Genomic DNA, 27,709 nt, shown 5'->3' with positions numbered 1-27,709 from the left:
GGATAGCATAGGGAACTTGTGTGTGGAGCCTGAGGAGGTAGGGGAAGCCCTAAATGAGTTTTTTCCTTCTGTCTTTACGAAAGAAACGAACTTTGTAGTGAATGAAACCTTTGAAGAGCAGGTGTGCATGCTGGAATGGATAGAGATAGACGAAGCTGATGTGCTGAAAATTTTGTCAAACATTAAGATTGACAAGTCGCCAGGCCCGGATCAGATTTGTCCTCGGCTGCTTTGGGAAGCGAGAAATGCAATTGCTTCGCCACTTGCGAAGATCTTTGCATCCTTGCTCTCCACTGGAGTCGTACCTGAGGACTGGAGAGAGGCAAATGTAATTCCTCTCTTCAAGAAAGGAAATAGGGAAATCCCCGGCAATTATAGACCGGTAAGTCTCACGTCTGTCGTCTGCAAGGTGTTAGAAAGGATTCTGAGGGATAAGATTTATGACCATCTGGAAGAGCATGGCTTGATCAAATACAGTCAACACGGCTTTGTGAGGGGTAGGTCATGCCTTACAAACCTTATCGAGTTTTTTGAGGATGTGACTAGAAAAGTTGATGAGGGTCGAGCTGTGGATGTGGTGTATATGGACTTCAGTAAGGCATTTGATAAGGTTCCCCATGGTAGGCTCATTCAGAAGGTCAGGAGGAATGGGATACAGGGGAACTTAGCTGCTTGGATACAGAATTGGCTGGCCAACAGAAGACAGCGAGTGGTAGTAGAAGGAAAATATTCTGCCTGGAAGTCAGTGGTGAGTGGAGTTCCACAGGGCTCTGTCCTTGGGCCTCTACTGTTTGTAATTTTTATTAATGACTTGGACGAGGGAATTGAAGGATGGGTCAGCAAGTTTGCAGACGACGCAAAGGTCGGAGGTGTCGTTGACAGTGTAGAGGGCTGTTGTAGGCTGCAGCGGGACATTGACAGGATGCAGAGATGGGCTGAGAGGTGGCAGATGGAGTTCAACCTGGATAAATGCGAGGTGATGCATTTTGGAAGGTCAAATTTGAAAGCTGAGTACAGGATTAAGGATAGGATTCTTGGCAGCGTGGAGGAACAGAGGGATCTTGGTGTGCAGATACATAGATCCCTTAAAATGGCCACCCAAGTGGACAGGGTTGTTAAGAAAGCATATGGTGTTTTGGCTTTCATTAACAGGGGGATTGAGTTTAAGAGTCGTGAGATCTTGTTGCAGCTCTATAAAACTTTGGTTCGACCGCACTTGGAATACTGCGTCCAGTTCTGGGCGCCCTCTTATAGGAAAGATGTGGATGCTTTGGAGAGGGTTCAGAGGAGGTTTACCAGGATGCTGCCTGGACTGGAGGGCTTATCTTATGAAGAGAGGTTGACTGAGCTCGGTCTCTTTTCATTGGAGAAAAGGAGGAGGAGAGGGGACCTAATTGAGGTATACAAGATAATGAGAGGCATAGATAGAGTTGATAGCCAGAGACTATTTCCCAGGGCAGAAATGGCTAGCACGAGGGGTCATAGTTTTAAGCTGGTTGGTGGAAAGTATAGAGGGGATGTCAGAGGCAGGTTCTTTACGCAGAGAGTTGTGAGAGCATGGAATGCGTTGCCAGCAGCAGTTGTGGAAGCAAGGTCATTGGGGTCATTTAAGAGACTGCTGGACATGTATATAGAACATAGAACATAGAACATTACAGCACAGTACAGGCCCTTCGGCCCTCGATGTTGTGCCGACCTGTCATACCGAGCTCGAACCCATCTAACCTACACTATTCCATTATGTCCATATGCTTGTCTAATGACGACTTAAATGTACCTAAAGTTGGCGAATCTACTACCGTTGCAGGCAAAGTGTTCCAATTCCTTAATACTCTGAGTAAAGAAACTACCTCTGACATCTGTCCTATATCTTTCACCCCTCAATTTAAAGCTATGCCCCCTCGTGCTCGCCATCACCATCCTAGGAAAAAGGCTCTCCCTATCCACCCTATCTAACCCTCTGATTATTTTATATGTTTCAATTACGTCACCTCTCAACCTTCTTCTCTCTAATGAAAACAGCCTCAAGTCCCTCAGCTATTCCTCGTCAGACCTTCCCTCCATACCAGGCAACATCCTAGTAAATCTCCTCTGCACCCTTTCCAAAGCTTCCACAGCCTTCTTGTCACAGAAATTTGAGGGTGCATACATGAGGATCAATGGTCGGCACAACATTGTGGGCTGAAGGGCCTGTTCTGTGCTGTACTGTTCTATGTTCTATGTTCACCTGCACTGCATCTTTTTTTCCTGCTCAAAAGGATATAGAACCGACTCTCATAGAGTCATTGTCTTACAACACAGAAACAGATCCTTCAGTCTAATCAGTACATGCGAACCATGTTCTCAAACTAATCTGGTCACACCTGCCTGCATTTTGCCCATATCCCTCTAAAATTTTCCTATTCATGTACTTATTCAAATATCTTTTAAATGTTGTAACTCTCCCTCCATCCAGCACTTTCACTGGCAGTTCATTCCACTCACGAACCACTCTGTATAAAAAAGTTGCCCCTTGTCTTTTTTAAATGTATTCTACAACACTACCCAAGGCCCTACTTTGAAATGTATAAGTCCTGTCCTTATTTGTTTTAGCAAAATGCAGTATCTTGTGTTTATCCAAATTAAACTCTATCTGCCACTTTTCAACCCATTGAGCCAAATGATCATGATCTCCTTGTAATCTTAAATAGCCTTCTTCACCAATTTTGATGTCATGCACAAACTTACAAACCAAATCCTTCTACATTTTCATTCAAATAATTCACATAAATGACAAACAAAAGTGAACCTAGCACTGATTTCACAGGTCTCCAGTCCAAAAAAGAACTTTCCAACATCATTCTCTGTCTCCTACAGTTAAGATAATTCTATATCCAATTGGCAAGCTCACACTGTGAAAAATCACACTTGATCAAACTTTACTAATTAGTCTACCATGTGGAGCCTTGTCACAGTTTTACTAAAATCCAAATAAACACTGTCTACTGCTCTGTCCTCATCAATCTTTTTGTTTACTTCCTCAAAAAACTCAATCAAGTTTGTTAGACATGATTTTCCCCTCAAAAAGCTGTGCTGACTTTCTCCTTATCATTTCAATCACTCATCATATATAGGGGGTTCGGCTATAATGTGAGAGCTGTGCTCCAGCACAGAATTATGTTACAGAAAATCACACTTTATAAATAATGAGGCCTAGGGGAAAAGGAGGGTTAGGGGTACAAAGGGCACGTTGCGCCTCTAATATTTTCCAAAATTCTTCCTCACCTGTTAGCTTCATTTTAATAGCTGTAGTTACAATGACAATTTATCAGCCAGGTGATGCTGCAAAGGGGCAATACATTTACGAATCTGACCTGGTATTTGCAATGAAGTGACAGGTGGGCTTTAAATAGAGCTCTGCCACTGGAAATCCCAGCAGTGGTCAGCACTGCTTGATAGTGTGAGCATAATCCAAAAGAGGTGAGCAGTGCAAAATTGTGAGATCGAGCTCAGAGCCAGCATCCCTTCATGAAACTCCCTTGAAATTGACACATCAGCAATTTTTAGTAAAATTCCCTCGACCATTTAAATGCTGATTTGACCTGACATTCAAACAGCACAAACTTCTGGTAGATTTTCAGATAAGTGAAGCAGAGAAATCTGACCTTTCTTTCCTCTGTAGCCCATTGACATTGAAGTTAATTGTAGGATTTTTAAATGTGTTATACACCTGAGTAACATTGTCCTCAAAATAGTGCTGGAAAAGAGCAGGTATGAACACAGGTAACTTTTGCAGTATTGATTTCCATGAGCAAGTTCAAAAGTTCATTAATATTAAATATATAACAAGATCTAGGCAAATATACTACACAGAAAGGTGCATGTTTTAACAGCACCTATATTATTTTAAACGATACTTCACTTTTTGTTTATCCCATCATTTAGCATCGTTGTCCATTCTTTTATTTAAATGAGCTGCATTTTAAAACAGTGTTGATGCATTATTTGTGTTCAGCATAAACTCTTCAAACTAAGATTTCACACATTTTCCAAAAAAAACAGTTGTTCTCTATGTGATATTATATTTGATGTTTATGACTTACAAACCATACTCAATAGAATCGTGTTATAACCAACACAAGTTTGTGTTTTAAAATACTGTTCCCCTATTTGTCAATTGTGTTATCGCCAATTTTTGATGCTGGAACATGCGTCGTAGCCGAATCCTCATATTAGCAATGTTTCACCACTGTGGATAGCTTTCTTATTTCACAATGATGTTACTTTTATGCAGGTAACTACTTTGGACCCATAAAACCTCACCTCTTGCTGCTTCAATCTGGCTCAGCAGGCACACTATGGGAAGGTGCTGCACACATCTGAACGACCATTCACTTACTCTCTCCATGGCTGCAGGGATGTCTGTGTGATATTCACGGGAAGAGGACTAAAATCAGAGAGGGAATGGCTGATCTCCATCCAAATCCTCACTAACTTAAAGGAGGAGACCATTGGCTTTATGGGGATAGGCAGATCAAGATACCTTGCTGTTGACAAGGCAACAATTTGCCCACCCATTGCTTGCACCATTTCTCCTCCCTTGAGTCCTCAACCTGGCATTGAAGACCACTGTCAACCAGCTGCTGCTGTCTAGCATTTCTGGGCCAATTGACCTGTTATCCACGGCTGTTTTTTTTGTAGGCATTCCTTCACTGGCTTTTGCAATTTGACACTCCAACCAAAACACTCTTTGTGCGCTTTCAGCATCAATTCCAGAAAAAAAACAGCATTGACGTATCCAACCCAGAGAAGTGTGAAGTACGTAATATAGAAAGCCAAATGAGGCAAGGCGACATACACACAAAAAAAAATCACAGGATTCTGTGAAGCCTAGAGAGCGATGGATAAGCTGGATAGAGGAGATTATCAAGAAGGCATATGTGAGGCTTTGATTCATTGACCAACGTCTTGAGTTTAAGAGAAGGAATTTAAGCTAAAATTTTAAGCTAGAGAACATTAATTAGACCACAGCCATAATTATTCCCTCATTTCTGGTCACAACATTACTGAAAGGATATAATTGCACCAGAGGATATGGAGAAAATTTCCATGGATGTTGCCAAAAATTGAAGATTTTTGTTAGTGAGTAAAGGCTGAGTTGTTTTCCTTTGAACTAAGGAGATGGGATTTAATTGAGGCATATGGGATTCTGAAGAACCTAGTTAAAGTCAATCGGAAGGACTTGTTACCTTTTGCTGAGGTCAATCACCGTCATCATCATCATTGAATCATAGAATCCCTACAGTGTAGAAACTGACCATTTGGCCCATTGAGTTCACACTGACCCTTCAAGACGCATTCCACCCAGACCCAATCCCCTAACCTGTCCCTGTAACCCTGCATTTCCCATGGCTAATCTACCAAACCCACACAATGATGGTGTCTAGAACTCACTGTTTCATCAGGTAATGCAGGCAGAAATCCTCATTACATTGAAAAAAAACACTTCACCGTGTACTTGAATCTCCATAACTTTCAAAGCTCCAGGCAAAAGTTGAAGATGGGATTAGACGGGAGAGCGCATTTCTCACCAGGCACAGAGAGGAAGGTTGAACGATCTCTTTATGTGCTGTAATGTTTGTGTAATTCTGTCCTTATAGTCAATGATGACGTGTGAACGCTTTGGATTGTTATCCTATTATAGGCATAAAGTGTTGATTACTTTCTTCATGTTTATTTATATCGAGCAAAAAATATTCAGGGTTTGAAAAATAAGCAGTGATATGACCATCTTAAGCAGAAGCAATAGTTTGTTTTTAGACGGCTAAGCAAGCAGGAAATTAATACAAGGCATTGTTGACTGCTAGCAACAGTTGATAAACTTTCATGAACTTGTAATTAAAAACAGAATTGCTGAAAAAGCTCAGCAGGTCTCAGAGAGAAATCAGAGTTAATATTTCAGGTCCAGTGACCTTTCCTAAGAACTGATGGCAGCTAGGAAAAAAATGGATTTGAGATGGAAGGTAGAGTGGGGAGAGAGGGCAAGGAGTAAACAATAGAGATAGAGCCCGAAGCGAGAGAAAAACAATTGGACAGACAACAGCTTGATAAAGATCAACCTAAGAGAATGAATAGCTGCAAATAGGGACTACTAGTAGATAACAATGGATTGTGTGTAATAGATGACCATGTGATAACAAGATCTTGTGTATGATGTTAGGGGAAAGTGTGGGAAAACATGCTCAGGCTTTACAATTGTTGAAAGCAATATTGAGTCCAGAAGGCTGCAGAGTTCCCAAGCAGGAAAGGAGGTGTTATTCTTCCAACTTGCACTGAGCATTACTGTAACACTGCAGCAAGCCTGAGACAGAGATGTAGGCCAGAGAACGCAGTGGAGTGTTGAAGTGGCAAGCAACTGGAAGCTCAGGGTCTTTGTTGCAGACAGAATGTAGATGTTCTATGAAGTGGTAACCCAGTTTGTGGTTCGTTTTCCCAGTGTAGAAATGACAACATGGTGAACAGTGAATACAACAGACTAGATTGAGTATAGTGCAGGTAACGCACTGATTCACCAGGAAGGTGTGTTTGGGGCCTTGGATGGTGAGGAATGAGGAAGTAAATGGGCAGGTGTTACATCTTCTATGTTTGCATGGGGAGATGCCATGGGAACATGGGGGCATATGGAAGTGAAGGAGGAGTAGACCAGGGTGTTCCAGAAGGAGCAGTCCTTGTGGATGACTGGAAGCGGAGAGGAGGACAATATGAGTCTGACGGCATCATCTCACTGGAAGTGGTGGAAATGGCAGCTGATGATCCTTTGGTTGTGGATAGTAGTAAGTTGGTAGGTGAGGGCAAGGGGACCCTATTGCTGTCACGGGAGGGAGGGGGGTGAGGGCCAAAGTGCCAGAGAAGGGTCAAACACAGCTGAGTGCCCTGACAATTACAGGGCTGGGGAATTCTTGGTTGAAGAAGAGCATGGGCATTTCAGAGCCCTCTTTGTTATCATTGGAACAGAATCTGTCTCTAAAATAAAAGTTGACACTTACTGTCACCATAGCAACGAAGTGGTCCAATCCTATAGGCAGCTTCTGAACGTATTCTGTCCGTGTCGCCAATGACAATCTGTGTCACAGGCAAATGATCTTTGTACAAAAGATGTCCTGTGTCATTCGCCCTGCCAACAAGTAGAATAGTACAAATATATCTCAATTAAAGATAGACCAATATCAATAAATCAAGTTGGGATCATATTTACCAGTGACTATCTGGCTGTAAAAATGTTGGAACGGAAGAGTCACTTATTATCAAAATGTTCTGACATTCGTTATCATTGTCCTGCATGTGAATTGAAATTCTCCAATTTCTTTAACATGAGACAAAACAAGACTGTCAGTTCAAAACATAAGAGCCTTCCCTTGTGTTTGCTGTGGTCTGTATGTACTTCACACAGCATAAATTCAGGCAGTGCAAATAGAATGATGAGTGTTAAGATCTGCATTATTATCATAGAACCCCTTCAGTGTGGAAAAAAGGGCCCCTTCAGCCCAATAAGTCTAACTGACCCTCAGAGTATGCCACCCAGACCCATTCCCCCCTAACACACCTAACTTACACATCCCAGAATGTTTTGGGCAATTGGGTATGCCCATTCCACCTAGCCTACACACCTTTGGGCTGTGGGAGGAAACTGGAGCACTTGGAAGAAACCCATGCAGACACGGGGAGAATGTGCAAACTCTACATAGACAGTTGCACACAGGTAGAATTGAACCTGGGTCCCTGGTGCTGTGAGGCAGCAGTGCTAGCCACTGTGCCACCCCTTGGAATTATGGATTGGTGCATACAGTTGTACAGTTTAAAGTGCATTTTAAAATAAAACAAGTTAGAAAGAAGACTTTAGTAACTTTCACAATTAAAACATGTATACCTTTATTTTCTGTTAAATGAGGTACTGAGTAATTATTGTGTAAAGAGATACAAAAGTACAACTTAGACAAAAAGAAATATAAGTTCTGAATGGGTTTAGAGTTGCAAAAGTGCTTATGAAGGTTGAGACATACTGTTGAAATTTTCCAAATGCAATATTTGTTCAGCAATGGCCCAGATTTCGTGGTCATTGGTGAAGTAATACAATTGATCACAGAGAATGTTACCCATGCAGATTGAGTGATTACTGTTTACTTAGACTCATCGTGAGGGGTTTGGATAATGTGAATAGTCAAGGTCTTCTTCCAAGGGTGGGGGATCCAAAACTAGAAGGCAAAGGTTTGAGGTGAGAGGGGAAAGATTTAAAAGGGAAAGAGACACTTCAGTCTATCTCGTCCATGCCGACCAGGTATCGTGAATTAAACCTTTCTGATCCACGTAGCTGACCAAATTTCTTTTAAATGCTGTAGTTGTACCGGCCTCTACCACTTCCTCTGACAGCTCATCCCACACGCGTATCACTCTCCTTGAGAAAAAAGTTGCCTCTCAGTTCCCTCTTAAATCTCTCCCCTCTCACCTCAAACCTTTGCCTTCTAGTTTTGGATACTCTACCCTTGGAAAAAGACATTGACTATTCATCTTATCCAAGCCCCTCACGATTTTATAAAACTCTATAAGGTCACCCCTTAGCCTCTGGAGCTCCAGGGAAAATAGTCCCAGCCTCTCCTTATAACTCAAACACTTAACTATAGTTCGAATCTTGTGCCAAACCAAGGGGATCACCAGGAATTCAGTAATAGTGATGTCAGCAAGCAAGGTAAGCAACCAATAGCACGCAAGTATTCTCAAATCAGCAAATAAAATGCATTCAAAAACAGAAATTCATGGAGAAACTCAGCAGGTTGAGCAGCATCTGTGAAGAAACAGCAGAATTAACATTCACTGATCCCAAAATGTTAACTCTGCTTTCTGTTAGCAGATGCTGACAGGCATACCAAGTTTCTCCAGTTATTTCTGTTTTTGTTTCAGCTTTCCAGCATCCTCAGTTTTATTTAACTAAACCGCAGTGATTAAACTTCACATTAACATATTTTTGTCCAAAAAAATAGAATAAGGATTAAGTCATATGCAGGGAGTTGAAGTACAAGTTGAAATGGCATTAAAAAACTTTTTCAACAGTGGTTTTAAAAATAAATGGATTATTTTATCACAATAGAAAAAGTTGATACCGCACAATTAGTTTTTCAGGGCTATTCAAGCTGACCAGCAATAATTATGAATCTGACGCAGCTATAGAAACCCAAAAGCGCATCATTCAACAAAACATATTTTCAAGGTTTTTAGAACGAAATTGTAGCATAGAAGGGCACCATTTTCTTGACTGAAAACAAAACTGCTGGAAATCACTGCAGGTCAGGCAGCATCCATGGAGAGGGAATAAGCTAACATTTAAAGTCTAGATGACTCTTCACCATCTTTGATTTCCAGCATTTTTTATTTTCAGTACAGATTCCAGCGTTGGCAGTAATTTGCCTATACATGGCAAGCTTTTCTTGTTAGTTCAACGATTTCAAATTGATTGCAAGCCGGAGTATTTAATGACGCAGCTTATGCGGAGGTTGGAATTCCTGTTAGAAAATTCTAGATTTTGGGGTTTAATTATGCCCCTGCAGGTTCCAGGATTTACTCTTAATTTCAAAACAGCGCTGAAGTACAAATGATGACATTTTGTTGTTGTCACTGTTGTTAAAATGTGAACGATTGGCTTAAATCAATGAAAATGTATCATTTTGTAGAAGTTTTTGAACTTTCTGGTGAACTATTTTACAGCTACTTGTCGATTTGCTAATACCCTTGATGGGAGTTATTTAAGTTGCTGTGAACTTTCAGCGCACAGATCTTGCCCTCAAAGAAAAGTAAATACTGCAGGTACTGAAAATCTGAAAGATAAAAGAAAATGCAGCTGTGACAGAAACTGTAGAGAAAGAAACAGAACTGACATTTTGATATCCCTCTTCTTAAAAACTGAATCAGTTCTGAAGAAAAGCACATCTGACTGAAAACATTAACTTCTGTTTCTCTCTCAACAGATGCTGACTTACTGCGTTTTTCCAGCGCTTTCTATTTTTATTCATATCTTTTTTAAAAAAATCTATATTTTCATACTTTGCAGTTTGTTTTTACATTCGGTTGCAAAGTTGGTTTCAATTACACTGAAATTTGGGGAAGTGCCCCAAAATTCTCACCAGTTTGTATTCACTTCTGATCTTGGAATTTTGATAACATATTACATATCAAGGAATCACAGAGAACAAACAGAGGTCATTTGCCCTTTGTGACCATGGCAGTTCTGTGAAATATATTATCCATTGGTTTCACTTTTACCTTGCAATCCTGTCAATTTCTCACTTTTAAGCATGTTCCCAATTTGTTTTTGAGCATTACTCTGGAATCTGCTTCTAAAAACTTAATAGGTGCTGCACTGAAGGTCATAACAGCCAGAGATGCTAGGATCTTTCTACTTATCGCACAAGGGGTTAGGGGGAGATTTAATAGACCAGTTCAAAATTAAACACAAATAGAAATTACACCAGGGTTTGGCAGTGTAGGCAGGGAAGGAAATACTGTTTTCACTGGCTAAAGGGTCGATAGCTGGACAACAGGGGCTTAAGATAATTGGTAATAAAACTAGTGGGGATTTCTTTTATTTTGCTATAGTTTCTGTTTGGTCAGGTTGAGTTTTCTCCTGTGCTAATTAAGGTACTGTCAACAATTTGACTACCTTTGTTTAAAGGTTAAAATACATCCTGCCAGAAATTGCTTAGAATGTGTTAAAAATGAAATTCTGTTTAAAGTGTCACAACAGAAGCATGGCAGACAGGAAACGTGACATGTTTTCTCTGTAGCATTCCTCTTGATGATCCCAAGGGAGCTTCATATAATTCATTTGTGATACATTATTTATCATCAGGGTTACTTATGGAATAAGTCAATTTGTGTTTTTTGTTCTGACAGTTATCAGACTGCTCGTGATAGCTTCAGCTGAGTTTCCTTGATTTAAAGGGTTCAGTAATGACCTTCTGGTGATTTTTGAGTCATAAGGCTCCGGGTTCAAGACCCACAAACTCAAACACAATATCTAAGTGTATGATTGAAGGATTCCATCACAACTAAATTGATGGCTGAATTTTACTTTCCTCTTCCTCCAACTTCCACCACTGGATAGTTTTAATGGAGTAGGTAGAGGGCTTGCAAAATCCAAAGATGAGCAACGTGATGTCTTCCCTCATTTCTTTGTTGTACTGCATGGACTTCCAAGTTCCATATATGGCAGCAACTTCCAAAAATGGCATTAGAATACTGAAACCACAAGCGTGGAATTTCCTAGCAGCTGCACAATCCGTCCCTGTAACGCAATAGGTGGGCCGATGCAAACACTGGTAGCCCTCATGCCATTTTTAAACATTCAGTTCATCTTCCTGCCGTGTAAGGGGATGAAGACCCTTCAGCAAACTTATGGTAATGTCAAAAAGTAGCAAATCACTGCATGTAAATATAACAGTGTAGGCAGAGCCAGTACTTTCTGAATGGAAAATGTTGGAAGATACACTAAAATGTCAGAGGAGACTCGATTGGCTGCATGAGAGTTAATGGGAACGGCAGATGCTGAAGAGTTCGAGATAACAAAGTGTAGAGCTGGATGAACACAGCAGGCCAAGCAGCATCTTAGGAGCACAAAAGCTGATGTTTCGTGCCTAGACCCTTCATCAGAACGTCGAGGCCCGAAATGTCAGCTTTTGTGCTCCTAAGATGCTGCTTGGCCTGCTGTGTTCATACAGCTCTACACTTTGCTATCTCAATTAACTGCATGGCCCACTTCTCCTCCTATGTCTTATTGTCTCACGGTCTGAATATTTGATTCTCAGGAAGAGGCACGGACAGCACAGAGGCATGAGTGCTCATAGAGCCACAGAGTCACACAGATTGGAAACAGACCTTTAGTTCGACTTGTACATGCTGACCAGATAACCTAAATTAATCTAGTCCCATTTAGAAGGTAGATAAGCTATTAGATTATGTAATTATAAGTTACATGCTGGTATATGTTTACCATGCATAATATTAGTCAGTATACTTACAAAAGTCCGATAAATAATTGTTTTGAAGTCTGAGCCTGAAGACAGTTCTTCACTTTGCCTTCTCATCAATCAGTCTGAACACAAGTTCATTGTGTAGTATCAATCATATGATAAAGCTTGATACTCACGAGCAATACACAACCAAAGTATACCTATCAAGTCTTCGACCAAAATACTAAGATAACAACTTGTGGAGCTGGATGAACACAGCAGGCCAAGCAGCATCTCAAGGGCACAAAAGCTGACATTTTGGGCCTAACGTTTAGGCCCGAAACGTCAGCTTTTGTGCTCCTGAGATGCTGCTTGGCCTGCTGTGTTCATCTGGCTCCACACTTTGTTATCTTGGATTCTTCAGCATCTGCAGTTCCCATTATCACTGACCAAAATGCTAAGCTGCCTATACCATAACAGTTAGCTTGGGAATTAGCAGTTTTCTTAAAATACAAATACTTAAAAGGGAAGAGCGAGACAACAGACTTAGGGGAGCACCCTGCATGTTATCATCTTCCCGCTCTCTCCACCCACCCCAAACCCCCTACTCCTTTGACTGTCCCAATCCCTCCACTCCCATCAAAAGTAAGGGAGACAATTGGCTCCAGGAAATATGGAAATTCTTCCTCTCCCTGTCTGCAGTGTTGGCAGCTCCCTCTGCTTAGGTTTGCTGGGAATGCTGAAGCTGTGGGTCAATTTGATTGTCCAGTCACTCTCGAGGGCAGGACTTCCTAGCAACGAGGAGTAGAAGTCCCACTCCTTGCATGGTCAACTCGCTGACAGCGCATTATAGCTCTGGGGTGGGCTTCTTTCAGGTCCAATAGCAGCTGACCAACACTTGCAACAGCAGGAGTGAGCATTATAGCTCTGGGGTGGGCTTCTTTCAGGTCCAATAGCAGCTGACCAACACTTGCAACAGCAGGAGTGAGCAATTCAACTGCCTGACATCCAGCCCCAAGTTTTGTAAGTTAACAAAGTGTGTAGCTGGATGAACACAGCAGGCCAAGCAGCATCTCAGGAGCACTAAAGCTGACGTTTCGGGTCTAGACCCTTCATCAGAGAGGGGGATGGGGAGAGGGTTCTGAAATAAATAGGGAGAGAGGGAGAGGTGGACCGAAGATGGATAGAGGAGGAGATAGGTGGAGAGGAGAGTATAGGTGGGGAGTTGGGGAGGGGATAGGTCAGTCCAGGGAGGACGGACAGGTCAAGGAGGCGGTGTGAGGTTGGTAGGTGGGAAATGGAGGTGCGGCATGAGGTGGGAGGAGGGGATAGGTGAGAGGAAGAACAGGTTAGGGACGTGGGGACGAGCTGGGCTGGTTTTGGGATGCAGTGGGGGAGGGGGAGACTTTGAAGCTGGTGAAGTCCACATTGATACCATTGGGCTGGAGGGTTCCCAAGCGGAATGTGAGTTGCTGTTCCTGCAACCTACAGATGGTATCATTGTGGCACTCAGGAGGCCCATGATGGACATGTCGTCTAAGGAATGGGAGGGGGAATTAAAATGGTTTGCGACTGGTACACCTCCCAGTCGCAAACCATTTTAACTCCCCCTCCCATTCCTTAGACGACATGTCCATCATGGGCCTCCTGCAGTGCCACAATGATGCCACCCGTAGGTTGCAGGAACAGCAACTCATATTCCGCTTGGGAACCCTACAGCCTAATGGTATCAATGTGGACTTCACAGGCTTCAAAATCTCCCCCTCCCCCACTGCATCCCAAAACCAGCCCAGCTCATCCCCTCCCCCCACTGCATCCCAAAACCAGCCCAGCTCGTCCCCACCTACCTAACCTGCTCTTCCTCTCACCTATACCCTCCTCCCACCTCATGCTGCACCTCCATTTCCCACCTACCAACCTCAACCCGCCTCCTTGACCCGTCCGTCCTCCCCAGACTGACCTATCCCCTTCCCAACCCCCACCTATACTCTCCTCTCTACCTATCTTCTTTTCTCTCCATCTTCGGTCCACCTCCCCCTCTCTCCCTTTTTATTTCAGAACCATCTCCCTATCCCCCTCTCTGATTAAGGGTCTAGGCCCGAAACGTCAGCTTTTGTGCTCCTGAGATGCTGCTGGGCCTGCTGTGTTCATCCAGCCTCACACTTTGTTATCTTGGATTCTCCAGCATCTGCAGTTCCCATTATCTCTGATCCCAAGTTTTCTATGTGTTGTCTTTCATATTAAATGTTGCACAAAGATACAATCCAATCTTTTAGGTAAATTCAAATGTTCTATTGCATGTTTTCAAAAGAAAGAAGCAGAACTCACTCCAGTGTTGCAAACAAAATTTCTACCCCAACAAATATCACTCAAGGCCACATTCAGAAAATCAGCACAGTGCTGTTGTGGATACAGTGTTATCTGCAAATTGTGTACATTCCAACAGTGATTACATTCCAAAACAATTACATTGGCTATCAAGTGCTGTGGTATACCCTGAGGGATTGAAAGGTGCTATGTAAATGCAAGGTTTCTTTACATTAGTGTGTATTTTGTTTGATTAAAAGGAGCACATGTGTATGTTATTGTATTATATAATTAGATGGATATGCTGGAGATATTGTTTACAAATTTAGAAAAATGATTTATGGTACAAAAATGTAAGGACACACACTAATTAGCAGCAAGAGTAGGCTATATGGCCTATTGCATCTATTCCATCATTCAATAAGATTACAGCTGATCTGACTGTAGATTCATTTTCCTGCCCACTTCCAATAATCCTGGATACAACTGTTGATTAAAAATATATCCAAACACAGTCTCAAATATATTCAATGATCCAGTCCGCACTGTTCTCTGGGGAAGAGAATTCTAAATGCTATCAAGCATCTAAGAGGGGGAAAAATAACTCTTCAATTCACTCTTAAATGGGAGATCCCAATCAGGGGAGCAAACCCTTTCGAAGCTATGTTTTAGGGAATGCAGTTCAGTGAGGGGTATTGACATTGTTTGTTACAGCAAAAAGCCTGGACTCAGATGGTTGTGTTGCATGCCTGGTGTCAGCTTTGGAACATCTGCTCAGAGCTGAAGAGAAATTTTCAGCGGGAAGGGAATGATCTACTGATCACAGTCCAGGAAGATGTCAGTTGGATAAACAGACCAAAGACAGATATTTTGTGCAGTTAGTATGTGACAATAGATGCCAAATTAAGACACAGAGTCTCAAAAATTGTGATCTCTGCTCTATTACTTAAACCACATGTAAACTGGAATAGGACAAATCAATTGAAAGGGATGAATGCAGAGTGTAGATTGGTATCAGAAAGAAAATCTGTAATTGCTGAAGAAACTCAGCAGGTCTGGTTGCATCTGCAGACAGAAAGCAGAGTTAATGTTTCAGATCCAATGGTTTAAAAAGCATCTGGGTGAGAGTATGAATAGGAAGGGCTTGAAGGGATATGGGCCAAATACTGACAAATGGGACTAGATTACTTTAGAATACCTGGTCAGCATGGATGAGTTGGGCTGAAGGGTCTGTTTCCATGCTGCACAGCTCTATGGCTTCATGGCCCTTCTTCAGAACAGTTGTGGGAGTGCTATACAGGTCTCCTGACAGTAAGCACACAATTGGAGCTTGTTGATTGGCCTGACTACATTGATTTTATATCTCTTTAAAAAGAGATGAGAACATTTTCACTGTGACAGATGTAAGACTAACAAGCCTGCAGTTTCCTGCTTTTGGACACGTTTCTTAAATTATGTTCGTAATTTTCTAATCTTCTAGTAGGAAAAAATGATTAGGAATTGAATTTCAAAACAAAATTGAAAACAAGTTAAAATTAGAAGTTCAAATGTTGTAGTGTAATTTTTAATACAATGAATGAATATTTGTGAAATATATTACACAATATAATGAAACATATTCATATATACAGATTGGAATTCTGTAGTAGTCACAGCAGAAAGAAAACAGAAGGAAATTCGTTGGGGTTGGAATGGTAGGATTAATATTAATGGAATGTAGAGCATCCCATACGATGAAAAATTTAAAATATTGCTAAATTAATATAAAAAAAAATTATTAACTATCAGAAAAATTAAACACAATGCAATCAAGACAGATTTTTGAAGGTCATTTAATATAAAAATGATTTGTCAAATCTCATTCAATAAATGATCATTCAAAATCAGCACTTTCTTGAAATTAGCGTTTCAGCGGACGTCCAAGCCATTACGCATCCAATTTGACTTGACTTTGAATCAGAGGTAATTTAGTTAAATATTTAGCACATTACATGTCATCCTATATAAATCAAAATTCTAAAATAATTACTTCGCAAATTTCACAAAAATATCAAATGCTAAAGCTATCTTGTATAGCATTTAATTGTATTAAATACTTTCTTAATTTTATGTTATTTAGTAAAATATTAATATGGACAATAAACAAATTTAACTTAGGAAAAATGAAAAGCATAACTCTTAATGTTAACTGGAAGGCAAAAATGCTTTGAAAGTATTTCACTTTGACAAATAAATTATTTTAATCACAAAACTTTATTAGCACCATGGTTAATAAAAATACTTATTGTCGAACAATCAAAAGTAAACTCTAAATGAAAAATAGACAGAAATTTTCAGTAATTACTCAGAAACTGCTCCTGCCCAGATTACTGGGGTTTAGGTTCAATACTGACTGTGAAGATTATGAAACTCAATCTAGTAACAGAATGATGTTGACCCACAGAGACATCCTTTATTATGGGACAGATATTAATTTTAATCTCCTGCATCAATGAATTACAGGCTGTCATTTTTTTCTTTCAGAACAAGACCTCCAATGTTATGATTATGCAATGCACTTCCTCCAGGAACTGCTCCAAACTGCTCACACCACTTTGCTCGAAACTTATCAGAAACAATGATAGTTAATCGTTGGTGGAGTGTATTATAGGGAATACGACTGAAGAGACACCTAGTGACATGACATTGAATGCAACAGTCAACTGTTGACATTTTAACATGCCACAGTTCCACATGAGGATATTCATTTCTCTGGAAAATGAAGGTCACAACACATGCAGCCACAGCAGTGTAGGAAAGCTTTCACAATTGTGTTCAATTCCCCTCTAGCATGTAAGGGAATTGAGCACTATCTCTGTTTCCTACTTGGCAATTATCACTGCATAGAAGTGAACATTTCACAAAGCCAGGATTGTTTATGATGTTTTGAAATCTTATGTCAATATCTGCAAAGTACTAAACTCAACTATCAACATCCCCCAATAAAGAAAAACTCTTCTACCTTCTCGACTCACCGTCTACCTGAAAACTGCTTTTGTGCTTGTTCCCAGAGGTAATGAGTTAGATAAGGTTAAATGATATGCATAAAATAAGCCATCCAGCCTTACTAGTCTCTATCATTTCTAAAAAGAATTTCATAGAACCATAGAGTCATAGAGCACAGAAATGGACCCTTCAGTCCAACTAGTCTACACCGACCCAGTTGCCAAACTAAACTCATTCCACTTGCCTGCATGTGGCCCATATCCCTCCAAATATTCTCCTATTCATGTACATATCTAAATGTCTTTTAAACATTGCAACTGTACAGCATCCGCCACTCCCTCTGGCAGTTCGTTCTACACATGAACCACTCTCTGGTGACAAAAGTTACTCCTCATGTCCATTTTAAAACTTTCTCATCTCACCTTAAAAAATATGCAATCCAAATTTGAACTCCCCACCCTAGGGAAAATACCCTTGCTGTTCACCTTATCTATATCCCCCATGATTGGAATACCACAGTTTATGTTGCACACTTTCCTCTTCATTCCCTGAAAAGAATGGACAGTTCTGGGGAATTCATGAGGCAAGGACCAAGGGCTCTATTGATTTATTAATCAACTCAGTCAAAATGAGATAAGGAGTTAGCATAACAGTGAGACTCACTGGTGGTAGTTAGTAATGATTAATTCACAATGTAATAAAATCAGCACATTTAAGAATGACAAAAATTATGAGGGCACTTTGGTAGAGAAAAGAGGTATAGTATTGGTCTCACTCTGCTATGCAGACTTATGTGTTTCTTCCTGGGGTAGGCAGTTGTGTATGTCACAACTTACCGAGATTGCATGAAACCCTTCATTCACATCCAACAGGATTTGTTTTCTAAAAAATAACAGGATTATTTGCATTTTTGTACTTAAAACTGGAAAGTTTTCTATCTAGTCCATTATCTAATGAAAGAATTCTCATTGAAACATATCAGTGTCTGATGGGCTTGACAGGGCAGGATTGAGAATATTATTTCCCTTGGCTGGGGAATCTAGAACATGGTGGCAGAGCCCCAGGACTAGTGGCTGACAATTTAGAACTTAGATGTGGAGAATTGATTTTTTTCTTCAAGGTATTATGAACCTTTGAAATTTTCTACCTCAAATTACTACCGGTATGCCACCACTGTGTTTAAAGTGCAGACCGACAGAATCTTGGGCTCTCAGAGAATCAAGGGATTTAGAGAGTGCACAAGGAAGTGAAGTTGAAGCCATGGCCATATTGTGTAGGCTTGATAGATTGTATGATCTACTCCTGCCGCTCTTTCTATTGAGCTGTGTTCATATTAGACACATTTATTGATCCAAGGCCATAACATATCTTTTTACATTTGTAGTTTCAATTTTAAAACTTGACAAGTTACTAAATTTGTAATTATTTGTTTCAATAGTAATGGAAACAATGCAATACCAGTTACATGAGCTGTATCTCCCAGTGACTGGCTGATTGAATCAAATATGTCCCTCTGGTTGTTCTGAATAGGCAGAGTTCAAACTGTACTCAACTGCACTTGGAAAACCCAAATGAAACATTTACTGTTAACAGTGTTTCCAAGAGCTTCCAAAATTATGCAGCACTTGCTGAATTACCCACAGTGGGATAATAGCCAAACTAACAGTCCAAACATGTGCAGGCTAGGTGGATTGACCATGCTCAATTGCCCATAGTGTTCAGGTGTGTGTGGGTTTTAGGGGGAATGGGTCTGGGAGGGATGCTTCAAGGGGTCGTGTGGGCTCGTTGGGCCGAAGGGCCTGTTCCCACACTGTAGGGAATTTAATCTTAATCTATAATAATCAGTTCACCTTTCAATGTGGTTCATTTACACTTAATACCAGTGATACACATTCATTGCCAAGGATCTGTTGTCTGAAAACAAGGGAATATGTTCAAGATTTGTGCCTATTTTAATTACATGAGAGCCAATAGTTCTCCATTGGTTTCTTCATGGTGATAATTTGACTAATTACAATTGACTTGTCAACCAAGCAGCATGCCTTTCTCCTCTGGAAAGAGTTACTGTAGTTATTTGAAATTTGAGATTCTTGCATTAGATCTGATGCGTGCAAATTTGGCCTGTCCCTCCGGAAATACATTTAAGCTGGTATTTGTCATTCCAGAAAAATACAACAGTGTGCACTGTGTTTCTCAGATTAAAATCTGACTTACCATTCATCATTATCAGCATCACAATGACAGTCATAGTTTGTATTTAAACAGTCCCCTTCTAATCCACAGGCACATTTTTGAACTCCTGGTGATGAACCACCCCAGTAAACTTGTTTATCATTGGTTCCTCCAATCCACCATGTGAATGGTACACCATCTGAGTAAAATACAGAAACAGCTTCTATTAGAGTCAACTACTACGAGGGACCAGTCTGGGGTGCGACTTACCTGGTAATAACATTAGCCGGGATCATAACAACAGCATAAACATCAAAGTGTCGTACATCAAGGTTCGTAATGAGTGCGGACACAGGAAGCTGCTGATAGGGACAGTTAGCACACAACAACTGGGAAACCGAGCCAGAAGATTGAAACAAGTACTTATGAGGTTGCTGAAGACAAATGCAAGCAAGATACACTGTCTTCTCATATCAGACCCCCTCCATTCCAGGAGTTCCTGGGATCCAATTACCAAAGAGCCTGCAGATTATTCTCAGCAGTCTCCAAAAACCAGGAAAACTATCATAGAATCAAGCCCATCAATAATTCACTGTGACAATTGTATCATTATCTTCATCAGCATTACACTACCTAACTATGCAAAACCATTCTTTTTCTAAAATTCATCCATGGAATGGGAGCAGCGTAGTGACTCAGTGGTTAGCTGTGCTGCCTCTCAGTGTCAGTGATCCAGGTTCAATTTCAGCGTCGGGCAACTGTCTGAGTGTAGTTTACATGTTTTCCCCACGTCAGCATGTGTTTCCTCCTGGTGCTCTGGTTTCCTCTCACTGTCCAAAGATACGTAGGTTAGGTGGATTGGCCAGTCTAAATTGCCATAATGTCCAGGAATGTGCAGGCTCAGTAAATTAACCATGGGATATGCAGAGTTTAAGGGATGGTTCGGTCAGGGAGGGATGCTCTTCAGAGGGTTAGTGCAGAGTCAGTGGGTCAAATGGCTTGCTTACACACTGAGGAGATTCTATGAATGTAGGCATTGCTGGATAAACCAGCATTTATTGTCCATCCTTAATTTTGTTTCTCTTTTACATCCAACCAGGTTTTTTATATTTTCAGGACTCCATTGCCATAAATGATTGCTGCCAATTTGTTACTGATGAATCTAACCTCATAGTTTACCTGCAATACATAACCTCTTATGGCAACATGTCCCACATGCCTCAACTCCATTAATGTAGATGTGGTGGGCAAAACCAAGGCCACAGGGCATCCAGAACTGCCTCAGGGTTCAATGCCAGTTAATTCCACCAACCAGATTAGTAGATACTCATGGGATCCAGACTGAAATCTTAGTCTCTGATGGCAGCAGGTATAGACGCAGCCAAACACAGATTTTCTAACTTTGACCATGTACCCAAAGGTGTGGGCAGGGGGAGGATGGGTTACCAGGGCTACCTACTGGTGAATTACAATTAATGAACTAAAGGCCAACTGTCCAAAATGGTTCCCTGTAAGCACCGGGGAGCAGTTCTGCTGCCGTGAGGCAGCCTTCTAGGGGCAGTGCTGGAGGAATGTGTGGGACATAACAATACAATTTCAGAGATCTTACCTGCGAGCCTGAATTCAGCTGGAAATCCAGGGGGCCCTGCAGATAGGTTTCTCTATTCCCTTATCCCCATCTTCCAACAATAATGGCCTAACAGAAATTCAGTCAGAGGTGTCCACTAACCACAAAAAAGCCTTTCAGCCCATTGAGTTGGTGCTGGTCAAAAAAAAGGAACTAACTATTCTAATCCCAGCACTTATTTAATTTTGAATTTAAATTTTGGACAAACAATGTTTCTATCCTGGAGAATTCTTTCTCTCTTAACCACTAAATAAAAGCAGTAAAACTGGGATAACAAGGGGTAGAGCTGGATGAACCCAGCTGGCCAAGCAGCATCAGAGGAGCAGGAAAGCTGACGAGAGGGGCCAGGGCCTGAAACATCAGCGTTCCTGCTCCTCTAATGCTGCTTGGCCTGTGTTCATCTAGCTCCACCCCTTGTTATCTCAGATTCTCCAGCATTGGCAGTTCCTACTATCAGTAAAACTGGAATATGTATTTGTCATATTGGAGTCTATTTTCAGATATCTAAGCTGGGCCCAATCAGTTAGCGTCATTTCCAAGTTTACCTTTGCTTCCGAAATGAAGAGCCTCCTAATCGTCCTCCATCTACCCATTATTCTTAATTAGACGTGAGGCCTGCCCTCTGGCTACGAATGAACCAATGTAGGGAATGTGCAGCCGCATTTCTGACTCACACAAATAATGCAGGGTTCCCATTCCACCCATTCAAGCACGATGGCAGGCTGTGAAAACACACCAAGAACATTCATTCTCGTTCTCAGTGGTGAAATCACATGGAAGATTTTGTTTTTAATTGCTCCTTGTCTTTAAAAATAAGGGGTTACCCATTTAATACAGAGATGTTCAAGCCTGTTCCATCATTCAATAAGATCACGGCTAATCAGATTTGAACTCAACTCTCCACTCCTGTCTCTCCCCACTAATCTTTCACTTCCTTGATAATCATTTTCCCTCTGACTTGAAAAGCAGGCAAAAATTTGGCATCCATTTCCTTTTAGATTATATTCCCTGCAGTGTGCAAACAGGCCCTTTGGCCCAACAAGTCCACACCGCCCCCTGACCCATCCTCCTATAGCCCACACACCCCTGAACACTACGGGCAATTTAGCATGGCCAATCCACCTAGCCTGCACATCTTTGGACTGTGGGAGGGAACTGGAGCACCCAGAGAAAACCTATACAGACATGGGGAGAATGTGCAAACTCCACACAGACAGTTGCCCGAGGCTGTAATTGAACTTGGGTCCCTGGTGCTATGAGGCTGCAATGCTAACCAATGAGCCACCGTGCTGCCCCACAGAACATCTGTGTATGGTGTACCACAAGGATCTATTCTGGGTCCTCTTCTATTTGTGATTTTTGTAAATGATTTGGATGAAGGAGTGGATGGGTGGATTAGCAAGTTTGTGGATGATTCAAAGGTAGGTCGTGTTGTGGACAGTGCAGAACGCTGTTCTATGTTACAAAGGACATTGATAGGATGCAGAGCTGGGCTGAGAAGTGGCAGTTGGAGTTTAACCCTGAAAAGTGTGAAGTGATTCACTTTGGAAGGAAAACCTTGAGAGCAGAATACAGGGTTAACGGAAAGATTCTTGGCAGTGTGGAGGTGCAGAGGGATCTTGGGGTTCATGTCCACAGTTCCCTAAAAGCTACCACCCAGGTGGATAGAGTTGTTAAGAAAGCGTATGGTGTGTTAGCTTTCATTCATAGAGGGATTGGCTTCAAAAGCCGTGAAGTTATGCTCCTGCTATACAAAACCATGGTTTGACCACATTTGGAGTATTGTGTCCAGTTCTTGTTGCCTCATTACAGGAAAGATGTGGAAGCGTTGGAAAAGGTGCAGAGGAGATTTACCAGGATATTGCCTGTAATGACTTATGAGGAAAGGTTGAGAGAGCTACCGCATTTCTCTTTAAGACGTCGGAGGATGAGAGGTGGCTTGATGGAGGTGTACAAAATGATCAGCGGTATCGATACAGTAGACTTTTTCCTAGGGTGGAGGTAGCTGTTATGAGGGAGCATAATTTTAAAGTGAGTGGAGGCAGATATGGGGGAGACGTCAGAGGTAGGTTCTTTACTCAGAGAGTGGTAGGGGCGAGGAATGCATTGCTGGAGAGGGTAGTGGAGTCGGCCTCATTAGGGGTATTTAAGCAACCATTAGGCATATGGATGATAGTATAAGGTAGGGTTGGAGTTTAGATGGGCCTTAGGATGAGGGTAAAAGTTCAGCACGACATCATGGGCCAAAGGCCCTGTTCTGTGTTGTACTGTTCTATGTTCTATGTTCTATCTTCAGAGATACTTGCAGACAGTTGAAATATTTTTCATGCATTCAATGAGCTAGCTCTTCACAGGCCCACTCAGACTTCCCAATCTCAGACTAGTAGTTTTGTGATGTATTTGCAAGTGCCAGTATTGAGCAATGATACAGATGATCATAAATGCCAACAGCCAGAACATGATAAACTTTGTTTCAAGATGGCGACTGTGTTATTTCAATGTGCTGGACTGTACATGCTGCATTTACGGCCACTATAGACTTGGATTACAGTAATTTGCTGCTACCATCTTCTTTTCTTGACTTGATCTAAGAGTATACTTGGTTTACGGTGAGAGAGGAAAGCCACAAGTGAGTCTTAACAAGAAGAGGCTCTTGTCCGAAACAAGATATAAATTGTTATTAACAGTATTGGGGAGCCATGTAGATAAAAGTCTTCAGCATACAAAGCCCTAAGGTGCCCAATTTGTTCTGCTTTATGATCTTAAATTCCTTGATATTACTCACTCCAACTCATTCACAATAACTCTTTCAAACCTATTACTTTATATGAGATAGAATGATACACTTTCTCCAGACATTAGAATACTCTGATTAGATTCATATTAGCTCACAATGTCCATGATTATTTCTTATTAGATCCAGCTTGACCTTTCCTTCTAACTATATTCACTGTAGCCTGAAGACAAAGATCTGAGGTTTGAAGGTTACATCAACAAAGATCTCTTATACCATTATGTTCTGGAGGTAAATTGACACAAGAGTCAAGAATTATACTGTCACTTCATTGGCACTTCAAAGCAAAAGTAAATCAGAAAATTGCAAAAGTAGCAGCAAAGCAACATTTTGTTTTTTTTGTAACAAAAGTATTAATTCTCTTTCAATTTGAACATCAGTTGTGAGCATTAGTTCGGCTTCTCATTATTAACTGAAGTAAAACCCTGTTGACTCAGTCATTTTTTTTTAATTGCAAGTTGAGCATCATTGAGAGATCCACCTCCTTGAGAAGGTGTTGGGATTCTATTACCTGACTCACTAACTCCATGTGGTAAGGATGGTCCCACATTGTTGTAAAGGAAAGGCAATGAAGGAACTGCAATGAGAGTCCAACTGAGGAAGACATGTGACTCTAAGTCGAATTTGGAGGTCATGATGATCATGAATCCATTATCCTTGCTCTTCTCGGAGGTTCTTAGGGTTCTGGCATCGGAAGTCTCAGCCATCAATGGTAAAGTAAAATAAAATCAAGAAGGCTTAAGGAGACCAGATTAGAGATGTGCAGAGATTATGAAGAAATTGTCTCAGAGTAAGTTACAGGGATAGGGGAAAAAAGAGCATAAAGCAGCTGAAATCAAACATGTATTTTAAAATCAAGACATTTCTGGACCATGAAGACTGGAATGAAATGTTAATAAAGCCCCATTGGTGAGTGTTGTATGACATTATTCCATACAAATAACTAATGATTTTTCAGAACATGTTAGTTGAAGGGTCAATAACTTGGGGGATTAATTTTAAGATGAATGGCAGCTGATTTAGACAGGTTGTGGGGGCAGTGATTTTCACCCAGAATGTGGTGGGTGCCTGGAATGCATTGCTTGGGGGGTTGTTGAGACACAATCTTTAAAAATTATTTGGACGAGCATTTGAAGTTTAATCACATTCAAAACTATAAGCCTAGTGTGGAAAAATAAGAGTAGTGTAGCTTTAATGCATTTTGGCTGGTCATGACTCGATAGGCCGAAGGGCTTCCTCTGCATTGTATGATAATTTGAAGTGTCGTAGCACTTTATTTGTTTTGGAAGAGGTTGCTTTTTTAGAGGGATATGTTATCTGCCCCCGACAACAAAAGCATCAGCAATATGTCAACCAGAAACCCTTAATTCAAACAGGGTAGAGTGGGCTTCCTGGCATACCCAGTGTGAAAGAGAAAGAGCGAGAAAGAGTGAGAGTGTGTGCGCATATGTGTGTGCACGTATGTGTGTGAATCAGTGCTTGTGAGCGTGCATCAGTACATGTATGTTGTGTGCATGTGTATGTGTGTATGTGTGTGTGTGTGAGAGAGAGAGAGTGCATATGTTTGTGCATCAGTGTGTGTGTGAGAGAATGTGGCCAGGAATTATAAAAGATTATTCCACCCATCCCCTTCTGTCTGACAGCAGTCCACGCCATTGAATCTATTGGGATGTCTGCCTTGCTTCAGCCTTTCCCTTTAATTGGTCATTCTCGGATCTCAATAGGTCCAGGAGTGGATGGGGTGCCAGGTGCCTTCCCCATCCACTAAAATATGGAATGAAATTCAGGGATGAGTGAAAGGAGAGCCAGCGAACCATCTGTTCAAGCTGACACCGTTCCCCTGACACCCCCCATTGTGCCTTCAATTTTACCAGGCAGACTATCTCAAAGACCTGAAGTGTTTTATGATATTTCAAAGTCCCTCTCTAAAGGCAATTCTCACTTTGATCTTTTACAAGGTTCAGTATTTCGTAGCATGGTTTGAAATTACCATTCAAGCATGAATAATGAGAATTGGGTAAACTCATTAAGCCCTTTGAGTGAGCTCCATTCATCTTTTTTGTTTAATTTTCTCTTAAATGGAATTTGAAGCACTTCCCCTCCTGCTAAACAATGCATTTTTCTGTGGTCTTTTACTTCACATAAGGGCTCTCCTCTCTGCACAGAAAGGTTAATCAGAGAGCGTGAAATAGCGGTATTGCAGTTAAAGTAGTTGCCCTTATGTTGTGGAGGAAATAAATAGATAAATAGATAGGAAGATCAAAGAGACTCACATCAAAAGAATCTATTCTCAGTTCCTTATTATTTTGGATTAATACGCTACCTCGAGATGACTCCACTGAGTAACATTAAAGATAATTTACAGTGTTAGCATGAAGGAATTTTAGTGGCTAGTTTTCTCATATTCTCAAAGCAAATTTAAGTAAGTCCAAGCATTTCTCGCTTCAATTTGTAAATATAGTTATCATGAAAGTAAAAGGAATGTATTTTAAAACTTTGAAACAACTGTTAAAAATGAGGAAAAAGAAAATGCAACCAAAAAGAAAAGTCAAACTATATGGATTTCATGAAGTTTTACATGAAGTCCTAAAAACTCATGATATCCTTCTCACATTTTTGTGATAGTATTGAGAGCAGAATGGAGAAAGGTTGGTGATCTGTTAATAAGACATCAAGAATACCAACTCTCCTATGTTAGAGGACTCAAACATGAGAGATTCAAAAACTCAGCACTTTGATTTTGCAACTGCAATGAGAAAAGGGGTGATTTTTATAGAAAGAGAATGAAATGGAATAGAACCGTTAACTCAGGCGTTGCAGTCAAACATTAATTCATGTTAAATACAAATGGAGAACAAGAATTTGTAATGGCAAACTGGAAAAGCCAAATTCAGGGTTGACATCAGGAATTACTTCTTTACTCAGAATTATAGTATCAGGAGAGTAACAGAAACAGAGGAGGATTTTTTTCAGAAGGAGAAGGGAAATGTTGATGACTTTCCCTGGTGTCCAGCTTGTTGTTCCAGAGAGGGACATTCAAAGAGATGGCTGATTTAGGAGTGTGGACTGGCATTCCACTCTGTTAGAGCTCTGATTGCATCAACAACACTACATCGCAAACACATCAGTGCCAGTGAGTGTTAGCTGCTGCTGAGGCAGTAAGGAAAATATCAAGAAATTTCTATCTTGATACAGATAGAACAGTTTTAGTTCTTTCTCATGCTAAACAAGAGAATTCTTCAACCATCCTGCAAAAAGCTAAAGGAATCAGCAAGAACAGAGCTAAAGATTCTGAAACAATGCATACAGCAAAAGGAAATACTTAAGCACTGAATTTAACTCAAGATTAGATTTGCTCACTCAAACAGAAACGATTGCAATTCACAGGCTAGAACAAGAGGATTGTGAAAATCAATCAGGAGACTTCAGAGTAGAATTTCTGAAATCACTTACAGAATTGGAAAGACTAAAGGCAGTGTATCATATAGCATTAAGATCAGAAGGGAAGCCAATATGTGTATGTACAGCCAGAAATTTTCCACACATTTTACTTTTGAAGGTTAAAAGAGATTAGCTTAATGGTTAGTCAATGAGTCACTTGACCAGCAAATAAGACAATAAATTGGTATTCAGGAATGGTACTGATTCTAATGCTAGCCCATTCTGTAAGAATACATGTTGGCCCTACACAAGAAACAAAGCTGTAAAAGATGAAGTTGTTGGTATCAGTAGATGAAGGTGTATGGAAAAGCTCAATATTCCTTAAATTTGACACCCACGGAAGATTTTGGCATTGCCACAAAGACTCTAAGCTTCTGTCAACTTCCATTGTACCACTTGTAAGGTTCT

The 27,709-nt window shown here is 40.8% G+C and overlaps 1 protein-coding gene across 3 annotated transcripts in view; it reads right to left on the bottom strand.

The window, feature by feature from the left end:
* LOC125454282 (contactin-associated protein-like 5) overlaps nt 1-27,709 on the bottom strand; it is an 821,154-nt gene that overhangs the window by 262,059 nt on the left and 531,386 nt on the right. For all 3 annotated transcript variants that reach the window (XM_059647522.1, XM_059647523.1, XM_059647524.1), the window contains 2 exons: nt 19,482-19,638; nt 7,026-7,153 (listed from right to left, as the gene is read on the bottom strand). In XM_059647522.1, the coding sequence (XP_059503505.1) occupies nt 7,026-7,153; nt 19,482-19,638 (285 nt within the window). The remainder of the gene's footprint in view (nt 1-7,025; nt 7,154-19,481; nt 19,639-27,709) is intronic.

The sequence above is a fragment of the Stegostoma tigrinum genome, chromosome 7 (genome assembly GCF_030684315.1).
Source record: "Stegostoma tigrinum isolate sSteTig4 chromosome 7, sSteTig4.hap1, whole genome shotgun sequence".
NCBI lineage: Eukaryota > Metazoa > Chordata > Chondrichthyes > Orectolobiformes > Stegostomatidae > Stegostoma > Stegostoma tigrinum.
Note: the sequence above shows the minus strand (reverse complement) of the source record. Positions and strands in the feature narration are given on the sequence as shown.